The sequence below is a fragment of the Perna viridis genome, chromosome 3 (assembly GCF_037379345.1).
Source record: "Perna viridis isolate PV_CMFRI_1.1 ecotype Kerala chromosome 3, ASM3737934v1, whole genome shotgun sequence".
NCBI classification, from domain to species: Eukaryota; Metazoa; Mollusca; class Bivalvia; order Mytilida; family Mytilidae; genus Perna; species Perna viridis.
In genome coordinates, this window is record NC_142447.1 from 43,480,192 (window position 1) to 43,498,492 (window position 18,301).

Consider the following 18,301-nt stretch of genomic DNA (forward strand, 5'->3'; position numbering starts at 1 on the left):
AATTAGTCGTCAATTTGGTTCGAGGTTATGAACATGCCAATTAAGGAGGTGGCTGACATTACAGATTAAAACACGTTTGAATTGTATCGTTTGTAATTAAAGGAGCGAGTGGAATTTTAATTGTAGTTAACACTACTTAAGTGTTTTGTAGACTAGAAATGAATGAATGAATAACTGTTGAAAAGAAGAGAGAGTGTGGTGAAAAGTGGTTCTGGGATTTAGCCTAACCGGAAGTTGATGCTGGTTAAACGAGTTCTGTGAGTTACCCGATCAGTTGAGCTGGACAGACGTCTTAACATTATTCCCGATGACTTTCCGTACACAGCACAGGCTATTGAAAAGTGAATAAACATTACAAAGCTATATGTTCCACTTTCCCATCTCTGTGACACTGTAAAGCTAGAGAAATGAGCGTGAACAAATCGATAATAATATATATGTCACCTATTGAAGCTTGGGTGTGGATTAAGGACGTTAAAGATCGTGACAACTATTTATCGGAGGTTCACAACAGTAATATTTTACTAATTTTGGATTATAAAGAGTAATCAAGGGAACCAAGATTCTAGCGGAAATTAAATGAATGTAACCAAGGGACAAAGACCAGACGTTGACAACAGACAAACACAACAAAGAACATAAAGTAACTGACACATACAAAGTAACCAAAGTAAATGAGCAACTAGGACTCTACTAAAAATTGGGAGCTCATAAAAAAGGCAAGTCCGGGGTAGGTCAATGAGGAAAGGAAAACTATGACACGTTAACAAATCAGTTTTCATGGTGCAGATGGATACACCGTAACGATCCACAAGTTTATGATAACGAACATAAAACCTCTGTAGTGATGACTTCAATCTTGCAGAAACATAACCCTGTTCCATAAGCTAAATTGTAAGAAGTCTAGAGCGATACAAAAAGTCTGCGTAGTTACGGCAAGCTCTGTATAAGTTGTGATATGAAAACAACATACACAGGTGCTGAAGTGATGTTGCCACAGATGAAAGGAAAGTTCACAATACTGAATGTAATGTCATCACGTTTGTCGTAAATTTTGTCAATAGTTTTCTTTTACCATCGATCTCTAAGTGTATTCAAGATATGAGGCTGTCTTCCCAATGTCTGTAGTATCATTTATCTCAAGTACTTTGGGGTAGATACGATGTATGCGATATATCAAATCCCCGAAACTAGGATTGTTAAATGATAGTACGTCATCTGTGAAGCGGAAACTGAGATTAAAGGATTTAGCTAAACGATGTTCTTTCTTTCGCATCAGATCAGCTAGGTGTACCATCTTTTTTGGAGGAACAACGATGTATAAATATATTTCCTTCGTGATTTTAACTGAGTATTGGGAATAGAAGTATACAGTATTAAAAAAATCATGGGTTTTAATGCTCTTATATTCTGCTAATAATCTTGAATTGAGGGTCTCCAAAAGATCTTTCGAATGAATTTTTCAGGATCCACATTGAATTAATACCCCTACAGGAGTAACAAGTGTTGTGGTAAGACTGGAGACCCTATTTGACAGCTGTGAGTATAGAAATTACACTTTTGCAGATCCAGCTATGCAACGTTGTTTGTATGGTTTCTTGTGGAAGAGTAATCAGGGGAACCAAGGTTATAGCGGTAATCAAAAGAATATAATCCAGGGACAAAGACCAGACATGGAAAACAGACATACACAACAAAGAAATAAAGTAACTAAAATCCTGCATACCAAGTAACAAAAGAAATTGTTAGGGATCCAGTACATAGACGGTAAATTACGATCATCGTCTGTGGTCGAGAGACCAAAAGACGATAGCACAGATTTATGGTTATCCACTATCTCTTCTTTGGAGAGTGTAGTGGCAGTATAGGTCTTATCACTGAGTTATGTAATTGAAAAAAAGAAGAATATCTCAAAATTATGGTCGAATTTTAAAGACCGGCAACAAGTAAACTGGTACCATAATTTTAAAATCAAATTGGATGCGGTTGAAATTATGGAAGAGTGTGTATAAAGAGAGAGAAGGAACATGAACAAGAACTTGACTCACTATCACATTGGGTAAAAGCATATATGTCTCATGTACAAACTCTAACATCGTACTAAATCAGTATTCAAAGACATAGAAGATGCAAAATGCCTTTTCTCTCTTCATGAGAAATATATTGTCCCTGCGGACAAAATTTCAATACTTTTTGTATGTAAAGTGCATTTATGCTTAGGAAACGAACTAGGAATAAAAGATAATTCGGTAAATCCTATATACAAACTCATTACTTTCGACAAGGATGTAATTCTTGCTAACTACAAGTCATTTGTGGCCTCATTGAATATTCCTTCAAGTGAGAAGTCTGAGAACTAACTTTATTTGTATTGGATTCCAAAACTACGAAATCCATACAAGTAAATGTACTCATCAGAATCATCTAATTTTTCAACCAAAAAAGCTGTCTTTACGGCTCACAAAAAATTGTCCGCAATGAAGGAAGGACAACAAATATACTGTGAAATTGTTTACTCACCTAGTGGTAATAATCATAAGTGGATTCTGAAAACTCTACAGATCTTGTAGACAATTTTAAATGTCGCTCCTATGCTACGATTAATTCTATCGAAGCTTTTGACTTTTCAATATTATATAGAACCTTGTCGCATAATAAATTGAAAGCTCGTCTAAAAGAAATCATTCATGAAGCATTTAAAAGAATTTTAACTTAAAGAATGGTAATTCTCACATATTTTGTTGTTGTTGTTATTTTAGGCTACCATTCTACAATATTTTACCACTACAAAACAGACAAAAATTGCTACACCGAGCAGCAAATGATCAGTATGCCAGTAAGAGTTTTTTTCTCGACAACATATCTTTCACTTTTGATGGCACAATTTTTCGACAAAATATCGGTATTCTAATGAGCACTAGTCGTGCCCCTTTCCTAGCCGATCTATTTCTTTATTCTAGTGAATCGGAGTTCCTTCAAAATCTTGTGAAAAGCAAAACAATTTTAAATAGGCTCGATCCTTTAATTTCACATATCGATGTATTGACCATGTGCTCTCCATTAATAAGCTTTTATCATAGACTGATTATTATTTATTTATCTACCAGAACTAGAAATTTAAGAGACTATTGAAAAAGCTTCCTCCGAGACATTTTCAGACCTTCACCTCGAATTTGACGAGCAGTCATCTCAGTACAAAAAAAAATATTTAACAAACAAGGAATTTTGATTTTAATATTTTAGATGTCCCTTTTTTGTGCAGTATATACAAGCTTCCCAGCATATGGTGTTGATATTTCTCAGTTGTTAAGAAATTTCATAGCTAGTAGCGACCTCTTAAGACGCCATCGTTGCCTAGGAGACAGGCTTTTAGAATAGGGTTATAAGAAAATACGTCTCGTAGTGATATTTCCTAAGTCCATCAGAGGAAGAAAGAGTAATCAAGGGAACCAAGGTTATAGAGGAAATCAAAAGAATGAATTCCAGGGACAAAGACCAGACATGGAAAACAGACATACACAACAAAGAACATAAAGTAACTAAAATCATACATATAAAGTAACAGAAGTAAATGAGCATCTCGGACTCCACTAAAAACTGGGAGCATGGACCAGGTGCACCGGTAGGGTAAGCATCCTCTATTTTTCTAGAAACACCCGCCGAGTTGCTCATAAAAGTCAAATCCGCGGAAGACAAACGAGGAAAGGAAAAGCATGAACCGTTGAATAAATCAGTTTTCATGGTGCAGATGGCTACACCATAACGATCCACGAGTTCATGATGACGACCATAAAACTTCTGTAGTGATGAATTCAATTTTGTAGCAACATAACCCTGTTCCAGAAGCCTATTTGTTAAGAGTTCTAGCGCGATACAAAAAGTCTGCGTAGTTTCGGCAAGCTCTGGCATAACGTATGAGTTGTGATATGAACACTCCATACGCAGGTGCTGAAGGGATGTTGCCACAGATAATCGGAAATTTGTCAATGCTGAATGAAAAGTCATCACGTTTGTCGTAAAGTTTGGTCAATAGTTTTCCTTTAACATCGACTTCTAAGTGTATGTCAAAATATGAGGCTGACCTTACAGTGTCTGTAGTATCCTTTATCTCAAGTTCTTTGGTGTAGATGCGATGTATCAAATCCTCGAAATTAGGATTGTTGAAAGATAAGAACATCATCTATATAGCGGAAACTGAGATTAAAGGATCTAGCCATCCCAGAACCACTTTACACCACACTCTCTCTCCTTTTCAACAAAAAACTTCCTTGTTTGTGCTCACTTCTCCCAATTGTCTTAATAGCTTTGACTGTTACAAATTTTTGTAATAAATTACATAGACAAAAATGTGAATATTGTTATTTTCAAACAGAATTTACTAAAACTTGTCATTGGTTTCTAAATTAAGCCGTGATCCATATCTTATTAAAAAATATTATGTTTCTAACAAACAGGTTATCATGTCTACAATTAATTTTTGTAGTTTTTACTTGTATATTTGTAACTTGAACTTGACGCACCTTCAATACAAAGTTCAAGACTTTAGGAACTCGTGGCTAGGATTACATGTTTATTTTAAATAGTTCTTATCTAATTATAGTTTGTCTGTTGTGCATATCTTCTGTACTGGTTTGACTACTGGTTTTATCGATTTTGATTGGTGGCAATATTATGCTGCCCATTTGTGTTAAAATATACCGAAAAGAATGTGAACAAAAGATGAGATTAATCGATAAATGTGTGATTTACTAGAACACTGGGCCCCGTGCAGGTCCGGGTGTTAAAAGAATAGGCCTGCAGCAGCGCTAAGCTTGTCGTATAAGGCGACTAAATAGTGCTCTGAAACCTAGCCAGGGGCTAGGCGCTCTGCCCACAGAGCAACTGGGATGTGTGCCCCAGGTGGTGGAATGGGGTACCCCTGGCGTGTTACATGCTGGGGTTGTCAGGCTATAATACGGAAAACCTGACCGCAAACCATAGTGGTGCACCGTGTTGGGAAAGATGTCATGTTCCTCGCACGTTAAAGAACCCTGCTGTGGTATTCGATAGGAGTAGGAACCTTTGCGCTCCGCCACAGGAGGCTAAATTGCCCTACCTTACCCATCCCCCCTTTTTCCAGTGGCAATCAAGATTTGTCCTTGTGACCCATCCTTTTTTTTCATTTCATGTTCGTTTTATCATCCATTTCATGTTCATTGTCTGAATATAGCTGAAATATTGCTGCTCCGACGTTAAACCCCAACAAACAAACAAACAAAACTAGAACACTGGAAATACAAATGCTCCTAGTTCGTGAAATTAAGAAATGTTTCTCCTTAGTACATGCTGACATCAGATTTTCTACGTTAGTTGATTTGTGGTGGGAAGAAAGTTGAATGAAATTGAAATAATTAATGCGAAAGGAAAAAGGATGGAAAATATTGTAAGATCAGTATTAAAAACCAAGCAATAAACGAAAAAGCCGAGACATAAACAAGATAACTCAAAAAAATACTAACGTAGCGACCTGGTCTCAACCAAGAAATTGGAGCCCAGACGAGTTGGCGACATATTTTCAGCTTTTCTAGAAACAGCCGTCAATCGAAGTACAGAGTGGAGGAAAAAACTACGCTGCGAGTGGAAAGGAAGGGGAAGTATTGGTTGTATTTATATTTGGTATTTTTGTGATACTTTGTCCCATTTAATCAGCATAATTTTATGACAATCGACTTAAATCTCAGCAATGCCTGTTAATCAAATTAACGATGAGATGATTTTTTTATCAATAAGTAGCAAAGTATAGTAGATAATAAACTGAAAACATATGCTTCAAGAAAGATAACTCTAAAATATCTGACCGCCCTCCTCGCAGTTTAAATTTACGAGATTTTTTTTTACATATAGTTAAAAAGAACCATTAGATACGGTGAGTTACATAGAAAGTATTGTATAAATAACTAGAAGAATAATGCTTCCGAAGCCTACAAAAATTGAGCTGCTTCTGCAATTATATTGGCTAGTTCCAACTATTGCACCAATCTCATTTTTTCTTTTTATCTAATTAGTATTAAATAAGTTTAGACTATTTCTATCTCTTCTATAGCGGGCTATGACAGTGTAACAGCAATAATGCCCCCAAAATGTAATTTGAAGACATATGTTAAGGATATTTTGGAATTAAAAAAACTGAAACTTTTTTTTTAAGTTCATTAGTGAATACACATACAAAAAGTTTTTTCCGAAACATTCAATCTGATTGGTGTAACGACGGTCCCCGTTCTTGGTCGTCGATAGGAAAAACGGTTTCCAACTACTCGTGGCATCATTGACACAATTCTTTTAATTTGTATTATTTGAACAGTGGTAACGCAAGGTCATTCTCCTTTAACAAACTGGAATATTTGCATTAATCTGTCATTAATAAGCAAATATTTTTTCTATGAATGAGTTCATTTGACAATCAATTAATTTTACGAACGTCCGGGATGGAATTTCGTTTAAAATAATCTAGGACATCTTCCAATTGATTCAGTTAAACAATAGACAAAAGTTACATTGATTTTACCTGTTTGGACCTTGATATCATCTAACTCGGTTGGAGGTTGAATACACATAGCAATTATTACATTGTCATAAATAAATACGAAATGGAGGTAAAAATTACCAATTGTGAATATGTTGTGAATACGCTATTACTAACAATGACCCTGTGTATTAATGACGTTGACGAGGTATTGCATCTAATATTGGAATCTAATTACTTGGAAATAGTTCTTGGATGAAATAAATCATAATCGTTCATGAAAGCATCCAATACAAATAAATTAAGGTGTTGAATTAAAAACAAAACGTATAACAATTTACGAGCACTATTCACACTGTAAAAAGATAATAATGGTTGCCAGTTGTAGTCGGTTCCCATATCAGGTAACTGAAACATGTTCGGAGAAAAATTATCAATAACTATCCATGGAGACCACGATCAAATATCAAAATGTTTAAGTTCCATAGGTTTTTAAAAACTAAATGTCTGTATAAAATGTGAAATTGTCCAAACAACTTTTAAGTTTATTTTATAAAATAGGAACATTCTGGTTGAATGACCTTTAAATGCAACATAAAAGCTCACTGAATGAAACTAGTATTCTCTGAAGAAACATATTACTCCAGTAGCCTAAAGGTTATTGGAGCGTGAACCACTGCAGATACCATTGGTTACAAAATATATATCTTCATTAAAAAAATAAAATCAAAAGTGCTTTTAGCACTAGAAGTTTTTTAATCTTGGGGAAATTGAAGTACGAACAAAATTTCAAAGAATACATGATGTAAACTAAAACTGATCATACATTGCATTTTTCATATTATTTAGAGCTGTTTTTCCTAATACATATAAACTGAATGTAAATCAATACTACAGATTTCTGAAGGATAAACTGTAATGAATAGTTAAACAGAATCCAACTTCACACAAATTTACCAATTTTGTAAAATTTCACTTTTTTTCTAAACTTTTAAACCTGTCCAAAAGTTAGTTTGCATTTACATTCATTACTAAATTACAATCCATTTATACTACTAAATAATGATAGATTTTTACTGATTAATGTGTTAAATGGACCCTTAACACATTTAATACTTGTTGTCACTTCATTCCCTAAATGCAAATTTATTACTTAATATATTTCATGGCCAAAAAGGAGTCCCTAAAATCTTCAGTTGATTTGAAGACTAGATCTTAATTTTCTTAGCAGAAATAATACAATATTATTTAGCTGAATAATTGCCAGAAACATATTTACTGGATATAAAAGAGGTATGGATTGATATCAAAGGAATTACATTTGGACTATATTTTTTGTGTAGTGTTCAGAAATAGTAGGGAAGTTTCAGTGATGGACTGGCGACATAAGATATTTTGGTCCTGAAGGATCAAAAACCCCAAAACAATTTTTGGGCCCAGAAATTATAGATAAGTCACCTTAAATAATCACTGCTAAATTTCAAACCAATGATAAAAGGAAGATTATGTTTTACCATTTTAATGATAAAAGCAGACAACACTGAGAATTAATACAAAAACAAACAAAACCAGATCTTCAAACTACGCAAGTCAGTACAATGTATGACAGATATTAATGACAAATTGAGTATATAATTAACTATAACAAAAACATATATCCCCTATACTGTGAACAAAAATTTATTCATGGATAGCAGAAAAATTGTTGGTTTGTGGATTCTTGAATTTGTTGTTTGGTATTTCCCACAATACAAATCAACAAAAAATGTCGTACCCCATGCACAGTATGTTTCAGGTTTTAGATGACCAGGACCACTTGTATTTGGTTTTCACATGCACATAAAAACTACAAATATTATTCACTCAGTACTAAGATCCTTTTCTAACGATAATAGCTACTAAATAAATACACATAGCCAACAAATCGTTCTCTTGTAAATGACAGATGACATTACTAAACAAAGTTTTTAAAAAAAAATCTGAGAAAGAACATGGAATGCCATTTAGAAAACAAAACAAAAACAAACAAAATGAATGTTTTGACAGAATATAAGTACAACTGCTATGTTAGGGGGAAATGGTCAATGGTAGAAATGCCTATAGAATGCAACATGATATAAATCTAAAACAATGCCTTGAGAATCAACAATTAAAAATGTTTTATGGAAAATAACTCTTCAAGAAAATGGTTTACAAATACTTAAAATATCACAGATAAGTACTCTATTATATGTTTCTATAAATAGTGACATGTCTGATATGCACCATTTAAGTACATCAAAATGCATGTTTATAGAGCTCAATTTTATGGCACTAAACACAATGTAATCAAAATCACAAAATCACAACCTCACTCACCACAAAACACAGGTTTATTTATATACAAGATCTCATATTACATTATAAAAAGTGTTTCAACTTTCTTCAATACAACTGACAACTATACGAAAAATAAAAATCACATTTCTTGCTTTTCAGATGATACACTGCTGGTCAACTTATTCAGAATAGGCAAGTTAAGAACACAGATTCAAGTTTTATCTTTTTTTTTATTGTACTTGACTTGTACTTATCCTGGACTAAGGCTCAGACCAATTTGGACACACTTAAAAATTAAATATGCATCATAGAAACAAACTCAACTACTAGTATACATTAACAAGAAGGCTACAAACTGAGAACTTTGGCCAGGTGAGCTAATAAAGGGATATCACAGAAACCTACAATTATAATACATATGGTACAATGTGGTATAATCTGGTATAATAAAGATACTTGAAAGAAACCAGTATCTAACAAAGTGAGATAAGATTCAGGAACATTTGTGAGGCGTTTCATGGAGATCTTATTGTATTTTTATCTGGTAATCTACTTACTTTATACAAACAGTAGACATACCTATCTCAAAAGTCATTCAAATAACAGTAAAGTCATGTCAGAAAAATTGCTGGAAAAAAAAACATAGAAAGTTTAAGATAAAACTTCTTTCCAGATTAAAAATCAGAGACCAAACCCCTAAGGACCTGAAGTAAGGTCAAGAGACAAGCCAAGACAATACTCATACTAATATCAGACATATGAATGTAAGCTATCTGATTCCGTGATGATGTGAAGACAAAATAATCCTCTAGTTTATAAACAATGCATCTACTTAACTGACCTGTTTGGAATATTAATGCTCATCATGATAGCTTACCAATGACAAAGGTTAGATAAAAAGATTTAGAGAGGCAAACAGCTAAGAATGTGTCACCACTGTTCAATAAAACATGAGGGCTTTTATTGTTGAAAGTGGCAACACCAAGAAAACTTGACAAGGTTAATTACCACACACCATATTTTACTCTGCAAACATAAAATAAATTACAAGCATCAACTCAACTTGGGATACAATTCAACCTGATGGCAATATCACAAAATTATTTTTGCACTGGAAGAAATGTTTTATAACCACTGAAATCCATACCAATTTTACAATAAATATCAGTCATGTATACATGTATCAATATAAATTAATTTCATAAATGGTGTAATCCTTTAAAAGGTGCAAATGATAACGCCACAGTTAACACTAAATCTATTGAAAGCCTTCTAAGTGAGTTAACATCCCAGATGAAGAGATATTCTGAGATAAAAGTGGTTTTAAGAGATCTTAAAGTATTCCTGAGCAGTTGTCCATTGTTCCAGTGGAAATCTACTTGACAAAGCCATCCTTTGATCTCCCTCTTTTGGTTTATCTTTATCTGAAATATATAATTATAATTATCTTTGTATGGATAAAAATGTTTTATAATCAAAATCATAAGATTTTAATTCATATTCACCATCTTAATTTTAATGCATTTGTTCAATTTTTTCCAGTAGTATAAATCAAGAGGATGAAATAGGATTAGCAGTGTTACAATACATTGTTGGCCAACCACTGGGCTACAGGTGTACATCATGCATCAAACCACTGAGTGGAAAATGTATCGCATGAGAACTGTAAATTCTAATAGAAGAACTAAGTGTATTGAAACTATAATTTGCCTATTCTGTTTATGGCAGTGTGTTTGCCCAAAGATTTGTGCTGGCTTACAATGGCTCCATGGGGTGATTACTGAACTTCATAAGGATTAAGTATCATTATGAGAGATTACTAAATCTTTAAGTCTCAGTTCTGTTTGTCTAGAAAAACCTCAATAAATCTTTCCCACTTTTGTTGGCCAGCTAAGGACATTTCTGAAGCTTTGATTGACATATCGAGCCCTTAAATAGAAGGTCTATTGATCAATCTTAAGTGTTTGAAGGATTTGGGAGTTAAATGTAAATTTAACGGTTTCCAATGACATTTTAATAAGGTATTATCATGACATAAGTAAATAAATTGATGGATAAATCATGTCTACTTCAATAGAAATAACTCTCATAGTCAACTTGAACAACACAAGAACTGTCAGCAAGTTTAAAAGAGGGAAGGTATCAATTCAAATCAAAGTTGGTGGTAAAACCAGTAACCTTAGGTGTGTATGTAACTTGGAAAACTAACATCCAGTAATTTATCAAAAAGAAAAAAGAAACCATTTCTCTTTTCATCCCTTTACTAAATATAAAGGGGTACAAAGACCAATTAAACATATAACTCCTTGACTTAAATAGTTTGCATTATCATAAGCAGAAAATAAAACAAAATATTTTACTTATTTAAGTCATTTTCCTCTGGTTATGGTATTAAAATTAGAGTTCTCTAAAAAAAAAAATAGTTAAAAATACATTGCCTTTAACTTACCTTTCTTTGTAAATAAAGATGATTGTTGATTTTCTAACTGCTTTTCCTGAAAGAAAATCCATATTATTATGTATCTAATACAGGGTGGCATCGTTGGGAGATCATACAGCAGGGTTGATAGGCTAAGATGTTTTTGTTTAGAGGTTTTGTTAGTATTTGGTCCAGGGTTGATAGGTTTAGAGGTTTCTGGTTAGTATTTGGTCCAGGGTTGATAGGTTTAGAGGTTTTGTTAGTATTTGGTCCAGGGTTGATAGGTTTAGAGGTTTCTGGTTAGTATTTGGTCCAGGGTTGATAGGTTTAAAGTGTGTTGTAATTACCACATCCAGGATGAATTGAACAGGGTTTGGTTGTCATTTTATCCAGGGTGGTTGGATTCAGAGGATATTTATCCACTGTAGGTTGAGGTTTTGATCCCTAGCCAAAGCCTATCAAATACCAGAGACTGAATCTGGTAGATGTTGCTAATAAGGCAAAACAACCAGTTTTGGCCAACAGTCCTTTTTCTTGTGGGAGCTTGTACTAAACAAAAGGCTCCCAGGAACCTGAATAGCTCACCTGGTTAAATTTTTGCCTTTAAAGGCCAATAACTCTAACAAGGAGTTGTCAGACAATTTTGACTCAAAAAAACAAAACTTTGATTGGACTTTTTTTTTACATTTCATCAAATAAAAGTTTCTTTCTATCTTTTAAAGTTTTTAAGATATTGACTGAAAACTGCTAAAAAATCATTTTTCTCCTTCAAAGGCAATAACTCTAACAAAGAGTCATCTGACTTCTTTGATCCATTGCAGACTTCTGTAGGCCTTATCATGAGGATCATTTTGGCAATTAAAAGTTTCTTTCTGTCTAAGATAGTTTTCAAGATATTGGCTGAAAACTGTAATGAAACATCATTTCTCACATTTCAAGAGCAGTAACTCTAACAAGGATTTGTTCCACAACTTTGATCCAATGCAGACTTTTGAAGGCCTTATAATAAGGATAATTTTGACAATTGAAAGAATTTGGCTTAACCTATCAGTTTTGGAGATAAATGAGAAAAACCTATGATTGACCCCCTTTGTTCTATTTTTAGTAGCAGTGGCCATGTTTTTTTTTACTTTATTTTTTAATGAAAAATCACCACATCAGATCCATGCATAATACCCTAAAGAATATTCATACCAAGTTTGGTCCTAATTCAGAAGAGAAGATTTGTTTAAGAAATAACATTAAAAACAAGGAAAAAACATTGAAAAAGGGAAATAACTCCAACATGGCTTAACAAATTTACACAAGAATTCAAACCAAGATAGATCTCATCATTTAGAACACTTTTACATGGTCAGAATTTTGCTAACCCTAACAGTTTTGAAGATATATGCAAAAAAACTTCTGTCTGACCCCTATGTTCTATTTTAGTCATGGCAGCCATGTTTTTTTGACGGATCAAAAATGTCCATATCAGTTCTATACAGAATACCCTAAGGAACATTCATACCCAGTTTGGATCTAAATTGTCCAGTGGTTTCAGAGGAACAGAGATTGTTTATGCTGACAGACACCAAATAATGGCAATAGCTCACATAGCCATAGGCCAGATGAGCTAAAATACGTAAGACAGGATTAGGGTGACATTTGTCTGAGAAATCTAGGTGTGCTGATCAGTTGCTTTTGCATTTTGAACTAGCTTACAGAAACATTGAGTATTGTTTCAAGGTAGATACAGTTTGTTGTCTTTGGCCTATTTCTTAAGGTGTTTGTATTCTGCATCACTCTCAAGAGTTAAATCAAATTTGACAGATTTTTATTGTTGTATTTTCTCACCACTTTCCCAGGTTAGGTGGGGGTGGGGGGGGGGGGGGGGGTGGTGAGCACTTAATAACACGTTTTACCCTGCCACATACTTTATATGCCTGTTCTGTCAGGAACCTAAAATCCAGTTGTTTTTTATGTAAACTGTTATTTGTTTTACAATTTGTCTATAGATTAGGTTGATTTTTGTCTTTTATGAATAGTTACACATCAATTATTTTGGGGCCATTCACAGCTTGCTTTATGGTTTGATGATCTGTAGAAGTTTATTGTTTTTGCTTGGCATTTGGTGGATGACAATCTTTATTTGTAATCATACCAAATCTCCTATTACATGCTTAATATTACTTCTGTGTGCTAGCACTTAAAAATTTTAAATTGGCAAGTCAACCTTGAGAGAAACTTTTGAGCTTGCAAGTCAGATTTTATGGCACCATTGATTAATCAAGTAAATGTGTTTAAAATATGTGTCATTTGACTTGCAAGAAACTTCCAGTATGAAGTATTACTTGTAGGATATTTCCAAACGTACTTAGTGAACATTCTAATTTTGTAAATCATTATTGAAAGAACAATAAAGACAAAAGTATGAAAGTAGTTTCAAGTTAAAAGCAAAGACGAGAGTGACCATCCTTTTCATTGAACTAATAAAGTTAAGCATTACTCTAAACAAATGCAAATTAAAATATTTATATTAAAAGATGACACATTTAAAAAACAATTAAAAATTGTCTATACATAATTTGTAACTAAATGATAACGCATCTTCTCTATTTGTCTAGCCCCCTACTAATACCATATACATTCAGAATCTATACAAAATTCATAAGAGTATATTTCCTGTCAAATACTATTTCAACTCAATCAACTTTCGTTAACTCAATATTAATGTGAAAATTGACTCGTTAAAATTCCAAGAATTTCAAATTGAAATTCTATTGAAAAAATCTTGAAAGAAAATCAATGCTAATACTAAATACATATTGTAAGGATTAAAATCATCTGTACATTAAAGTCCTTTGCTTTTAAAAATTATAATTTTAAAACTTTCCTCAAAATCAATATTCTGCCAAATTGCTTTACAATTTGGATTCCTTGCATAAAAAGTGGAGTTTGTTTTGTGGTTTAACCATAAAGTGCAATCAATGAATAATAAAATACTTTAAATTTAGAAATTATTGCATGAACTTACTGATACAATATTTTTTTCAGACATCAGATAACTATTTATTCCAATAATGGTTAAATGACAAGATTTTATCATTATGGTTGTAATATTACAGCATTATTAAAAAAAGAATTTAAATACATGATGTTTACATTGTTCATAAATTTGTGTATTGTTTTTTTTTTAAGTTTCAATTTACTTTGCAGAAGTAATACAGTGTATTTCAAAGTGAAAAATTAAAATTAAATTGAGGCAAATTGATTTCTGGAAGTATTCTATTTTTTTTTTTTTTTTAATTAGTACCAATTTATCATTTCCATTTCTTAACATTTCAAATATGAAATGAAAAAAAAAACAAATAGTAGTTTAGGTTACATACCACTAATTTATATTTTCTTTATTTTTATATGAAATTGTAACTGTAATTCAATGAATTAAATATTTTTATGAGTTCTGCATGAAGACCCCTTTTTGTGAAATGTAGGGGAATTCCCATTCTATTTTTAGCTCACTGTCTACTAGGAGCCAGTGTCTCAGTGCAAGGTAGTAAACCCTATATGATATTTTCAGGTCTATTAGTGTAAATATGCAGCTTTAATGTGATATATAGACTTCTTCAGGTTCAACTCAAGGTAGTAGCTCCATAACACAATGAACTTAGTGAAATAAGCATGGGAGCCTATGACAGTGACATAAATGGTTTGTACCCTTTATACAAAGTCATTCTCAGTTAAAATCTTTGAAACCAACTCTTTTTTTAACTCAGCAACTTTATATTTCATTTTTAATAAATATTTTGTGGTCTATGTTCTTTATTGAAAGAGTAATCAAGGGAACCAAGGTTATAGCAGTAATCAAAAGAATGTAATCCAGGGACAAAGACCAGACATGGAAAACAGACATACACAACAAAGAACATAAAGTAACTAAAATCATACATAAAAAGTAACAAAAGCAAATGAGCAACTTGGACTCCACTAAAAACTGGAAGCACGGACCAGGTGCACCGGTAGGGTAAGCATCCTCTGCTTTTCTAGAAACATCCACCCAGTTGCTCATAAAAAGCCAAGTTTTACGGTAAACATACTGTGTGATCTAAGTTCTTTATTGAAAGCAAACTTTATCAGTGACTAACAGGTAGATGTTAAACCAATATATCAAAGCATCATGTTGCATGGCCTAACATGTGCAGGTACCATTGTTTGCTCGATACTTGTATTCATGACTGCTATAGATTTTTCAAACCTCTTATTCTAATTCCCAATGATATGGAAATTTCAACTGATATGTAATCAACATTTTTTTAATTAATGAAATACTATTATTAGTGCAGAAATTGATACCCATGAATTCACCACAGTTAATGAAATACAATGTAAAATTCTAACCTCGATAAAATTAGACAGAAGAACACAGCTCAGCTCTTGTTCAAGGATTTCTCTGTTAGACTGGTTGTTATAGCAACAAGCTATAAGTGTGGGGAACAGTACAGTGGTCAATTTTGGATCACTGAAGTAATGGAATGGTAAAGAACACATCTGTTGTAGAATGGTAGGGGACTGCCCAGACTGTATCACAACCTATAATGGAAATACAATGATGGAGTTACACACCTGATGTAAAATAACCTAAATCTACACTATGTAAATCTACTACAATTACTAAGACAAATCTAAATAAAATTGGACAAATTTAAATTCGGTACAAATGTACCAAATTTAAACCAGAAGTAAAAGGCCTCTTTTGGCCCCTAATTCCTAAACAGTTTAAGACACAACCCTAAAAAATTTAAGCCATGTCTTACTGCAATGGTTTGGCTATAAAATCTATACAGTTATATTATTGTCTACAGACACTTGACAACAATACAAACAATGATAGAGCCATACCATTATGCAACACAATTTTTTTTTTTGTGGTCATATGAAAAAAAATTTCAAAAGGGAGTGTGTATACCTCTCTTCACAGAGGGTAAAAACACTGTACCAATTCACAACAGGGAAGAAATGAGAAATGGGAGAAAATGAATGTTTTGAAAGATATGGTTTTATCATGTTTAGTTATTTTTTACAGAGATTCTTTATTAATAACATTAAGACAATAACATTGAAATACTGTCAAATCTGATGTTCTGAATACTAAATTATTCTCCATTATGACAATAATGAGATTTTAAAATCACATTTTATTACCACTCCATTCCCCAAACAGAAAGACAATCCTCTCTTTAATGCTCTTAAGTATACTACAGGGCTCATCAAATTCTTTAAGTATGCAATAGTAGCCATTCTTTTCAGTTTTAGACTTTAAGTTAATTACTTGTTTGTGGATGGTGTTCAAGGAAACCAAGCCATAATCTTACAAATGGCTTGATTTATATTGCACCTTTTTTTCCTTGGAAATGTCTATCCAAATCATATGGGAGTAACAGAGATTTGATCTAACTGGGAAAACCAATAAAGATTAGTGCTAAAAATTGATTAAACTTGGTCCTTTGGTAACCAAGCTAAATTTGTCCATATCTCCACAAATATTATGTATGCTGTATTACATTTCACATTGCAATTTAGAAATATCACCAGGAAATATAAATGAATGTGTGTCTTTACACTTTTCAATAGTTTGATGTCTACTATGCTATAAAAAAACTTTATTATGAGACATTGATAACTTATAAATTGAGTGTCCCCATAAAAAAATATAGTTGGAATAAAGGTACATAAATGTATTATAGTACAAAACATGTAAAATGAAAATTCTAAAAATCATAGTACTGTTTATAACTCTTATTTAACATGTTTAGATAAGTGATTCTAGCTATACTACCAGGATAAAAAAAATGGAAATCACAGATTAATTCAAAAAGATAAAAAAAAACAATTATATCTTGCAAAGCACTTAGCAGTCAGAACCAAGGAGTTTAAAGTATTTCGAACAGTTTCATTCTACTGTCAGTGTTGCTACTATTAGGTTTAATATGTTACAAAAACAAAAAAGAAATTTAATTAAAATGCGATTCTAATGTACTTAAATCATAATCATTATATTTATATCTTTCAATGCATGCTAAACAAAATGACTATTTCCTCATACACTGAACTCGGTAATGGATATCTTCCCAATGTTGTTTAAGTTTTTCAAGTTACATGTACATATTTTTAGTATTAACAAATCTTGTAACTTTCTGCCGTTTATGATGTTAGGAAAAAGATCAGCACGGGATTCAACACAGTTAATATTTACCTGGTTGTCAGGGTTCAACACTGTAAAATAACCAACACAGAGTATGACTTCATGGAGTAAATCTTCACACTGATGATGAACGCAATACCACATAGAATAGCTTGCTATATGTCTGAACTCTAATGATGATCCCTCTTCTCCAAGAGTTTTCTGGAAAAAAAATGAAAGGTAGACAGTGGAATATGTTTTCGTCTAATTTATAGGCATAAAAAATACAATGGTTTTTAGTTGTTTCTCCGTTTTTTCCTTAAAATTACAAAATATGCATCATTTGACTGTTGGATAAGAAGAGAAAAATCTTCTGGAAACTTTTGTCACAGCCTCATACAATCTTTTCCACTAACACACTACATCATTTATTGATAAATTTATTACTTGTAGCATATCCAAGTTAAGTACAGCCATATAGTTGAGCATCTTCAATCCAGTAATAGTGACTTGGAGTGTGGCTTGGGGCATTTCTGGAGGGGGTGTGTCACTCCTGCTAGGGGCACCAGAATGTAGCAGCATACCATACAATAATGACACAATACCCACAAGTTCTGTTACTTCAAATGTGTTGATCAGTTGAGTTGGATCTTCTTGTTTCTTCTTCTCAAATATGGCATTATTTCTACAACAACGTGAGACAAAGTCAGCCAGATTAAAGGAAATAAGATAGAAGGACAATATGTCAAGAAAGCTGTATCCTCAGGAGTTATAATAGAAATAAACACTTTGAGGACTTCCTCATTAATTCTACACTCAGGGGTTATAATAATAACAACAACTTTGAAGGCTACCTGAATAACTCTAGACCAAAATAACAGGCAGTTATAAATTGCTT

General features: G+C 32.8%; 1 protein-coding gene across 6 annotated transcripts in view; it reads right to left on the bottom strand.

Moving 5' to 3' along the window:
* Window positions 1–8,005: 8,005 nt before the first annotated feature.
* LOC148622371 (S phase cyclin A-associated protein in the endoplasmic reticulum-like) overlaps window positions 8,006–18,301 on the bottom strand; it is a 56,183-nt gene continuing 45,887 nt past the window's right edge. For all 6 annotated transcript variants that reach the window (XM_088572235.1, XM_088572239.1, XM_088572237.1 and 3 more), the window contains 5 exons: window positions 17,851–18,088; window positions 17,476–17,625; window positions 15,621–15,812; window positions 11,271–11,316; window positions 8,006–10,245 (listed from right to left, as the gene is read on the bottom strand). In XM_088572235.1, coding sequence (XP_088428361.1) covers window positions 10,145–10,245; window positions 11,271–11,316; window positions 15,621–15,812; window positions 17,476–17,625; window positions 17,851–18,088 — 727 coding nt within the window. In that variant the 3' untranslated portion in view covers window positions 8,006–10,144. The remainder of the gene's footprint in view (window positions 10,246–11,270; window positions 11,317–15,620; window positions 15,813–17,475; window positions 17,626–17,850; window positions 18,089–18,301) is intronic.